This window comes from Mus pahari, chromosome 9 (assembly GCF_900095145.1).
Source record: "Mus pahari chromosome 9, PAHARI_EIJ_v1.1, whole genome shotgun sequence".
NCBI classification, from domain to species: Eukaryota; Metazoa; Chordata; class Mammalia; order Rodentia; family Muridae; genus Mus; species Mus pahari.
The window spans coordinates 28,653,728-28,656,610 of record NC_034598.1 but is presented as its reverse complement, the minus strand read 5'-3'; the positions used below and the strand labels follow the sequence as shown (position 1 = coordinate 28,656,610).

General features: G+C 37.6%; 1 protein-coding gene across 2 annotated transcripts in view; it reads right to left on the bottom strand.

Annotated features, from left to right (window-relative positions):
- Herc4 (HECT and RLD domain containing E3 ubiquitin protein ligase 4) overlaps positions 1-2,883 on the bottom strand; it is a 74,080-nt gene that overhangs the window by 50,419 nt on the left and 20,778 nt on the right. For both annotated transcript variants that reach the window (XM_021204521.1, XM_021204519.1), the window contains exon 4: positions 1,541-1,700. In XM_021204521.1, coding sequence (XP_021060180.1) covers positions 1,541-1,700 — 160 coding nt within the window. The remainder of the gene's footprint in view (positions 1-1,540; positions 1,701-2,883) is intronic.

The following is a 2,883-nucleotide window of genomic DNA, read 5'->3' as shown; positions in this document are numbered from 1 at the left end:
CTAAATACTAAAAAAAAAAAAAAAAAAAAAAAAATAATAAAAAAAATAAAAAAAAAAAAAAAAAAAAAAAGGTCTTACTGACTCCTATTTCAAAAAACCCAGAGAAATGAATTCATTTACTCTGATACTAATCACAAGTACGAACACAACAAAAAAGGAAGCTAGAGGCTGAACACAGAGGTATAAACCGGGTGTATTGCATGAGGCAGTGGTAGCACATGCCTCTAATTCCAGCAGAGGCAGAGGCAGGCAGATCTCTGTGAGTTTGAGGCCAACCTGGTCTAGTTCTAGGACAGCCAGGGTTACAGAAAAACCCTGTCTTAAAAAACCAATGGGGGGGGTGCATATATAAAAGGTCTTTATTATGTTGAGATAAAAACTCAACAAAGGGCTGGGGAGATGACTCTCGTTGAGAGCACTTGTTGCTCTTGCAGAAAGACCTATATTTGGTTCCCAGCACCCACATGTCAGCGCACAACCATCTGTTGCTCTAGTTCAGTGGTTCTCAACCCTTAGGGATGGGCAAACAACCCTTTCACAGGGGCTGCATATCCAATACTTACATTGCAATTCATAACAGTAACAAAATCACAGTTATAAGTAAAGCAGTAAAAATAATTTTATGGTTGGGGGTCACCATAATGTGAGAAACTGTATTAAAGGGTCACAGCACTAGGAAGGTTGAGAACTACTGCACTAGTTCCATAGGATCTAATACCCTCTTCTGCTTTTCTGGGGTCCAGGCACTCTTGTGGTACATACATATATATACATGCAGGCAAAAACCACACACATTTAAAAAAAAAAAAAAAGATCTTAAAAAACAACAACAAAAGCAAAAGTTAACATTATAGTGGATAAAAGCTAAATGGTTTCCTTCTAAGATCTAAAACAAGAGTTGGGTATGGTGCTGTATACCCAGTACTAAGGGTTTCCACTTCAATGGAATTCTACATTTAATTAATAAACAAAACAAAACCAAAAAATCCTTTTTTAAAAAAAAGTCAGAGAAACATGTAACCAATAGGTATTTTATTTGTTTGCTTGTATTTTTGAGATTGGGTCTCTCTACATAGCTCTGGCTGTCCTGGAGCTCACTATGCAGGCCAGGCTGGCCTCAATCTGACAGAGAGCCATCTAGCTATCTGCCTCTGCCCCTGAGTGCAGGGATTAAAGGCATGGGCCACCATGCTCAGCAACCAATCAGTATTTAATAAGTATTTCAATAGCTGGGACATCTGACAGAGTAGAACCAGCAGCTGAAATCAGTCTATCCCATTCTAGAAGAAAACAATTCCTACTTTTTTTACAAACAGAAATTCTATCCATTATGGAGTAAGTATCAGTTATGTAAGTATTACTGATACTTAACCAAATACTTCAACCCAAATCATTAACAAGAACCAACTTAGTAACTTCTTGAAAGATTCAAAGGGTAGAAATAACTAGGCAACAATACATGAGCACAGTAAACAAAATGATTTAGATAAATAAATTTATTATAAAAGATTAAGGACCTTTTTGCGGTCACGTTTGTTACCTGGGTACTCTGATACATTCCTCTGATCCTTGTAGGCCAAGCTGTCCGTCAGAGTCGAGACCCCAAGCATACACCTGGCCCTTGTCATTAAGTGCTAATGTATGAGCTTCTCCACATGAAACAGCTACGATATTTTGGGCATCCAGAGCAACAACCTGCTCTACAGAACAAATGTCAGGGAGAGAAACATTACATTCTAATTTTGAGCTTGAATTGAGGATTAAAATACATTCAATTCTCATTTTCTATCAAATAAGGAGATGCTAAAACATAAAATACAACCAGTTGTTTTGAAAAAATTAACAAATATGTTCCATATACAATTCTCATTATAAAACTCTCACTGTGATAATTATTATGATAAGGTATAATAAATGACCTGAACATCTTAGAGAAATCCGGGTCTTATCAAGATCATCTCAGAAGACAAACACTGAAAAAGAATCACTTAAAAAAAACTGGGCTATGGGAATTTCAGCAGTATAATTATAATTTAAACTTATTTTTATCATACACACTACAGTGATGAAATAATCTGAACTGGTAATTCATTAACATTTCTTTTTGTTAGTTTTTGAGGCAGAATTTCATTACTGCAGCCCACCTTGGATCCTCCCACCCCTGGCTCCTGAGTACTAAGACTACAGCATATACCACCATCACTCCAGACTCAGGTTTTAAAATAGAAAAACCGGTTGGGTATTCTGAATAGAGAAGTAAATTGTAGTAAATGGTGGGTCTTAGTTTATGGGTTTCTATTTCAGCACCAACAGTTATAAACCCACCATATGGTCAAAATATGCTTGTTTCAAATCAAAAGTAGCCAGCCAGTGACAACCAAAGTTTCTTTAAGATACCCAGTGTTAGGGCTGTAGAGACAGCTCAGTGGTTAAGAGCACTTGGTATTCTTACAGCTGACCTGGGATCTGTTCCCAGCAGGCACGCATTGGTTTGCAAACTCCTGTAATTCAATTCCACAGAATCTGATGCCCTGTCTGGCCTCCAAAGGCCTGAATGCATACAATATACACATAAACATTCAGGACAAACACCCATACACACAAAAATAAAAATATACACAATGTTTGCTAGTGTTTTACCAGTATACAAGTTTTTAACATGACATTTAAAATTAAGTTTATAAGGTTAATAAGAATGGGCCCAGAATAAGCAAGCGGAGGCCTGGAGCAAGCGGGACAAAAGAGAGGCAGAAGGGAAGGGTGGAAGAAAAAAAAAACGATAAATAAGAATGCTATAATTGAGCCGGGCATGGTGGCACACACCTTTAATCCCAGCACTTGGGAGGCAGAGGCAGGCAGATTTCTGAGTTCGAGGCCAGCCTG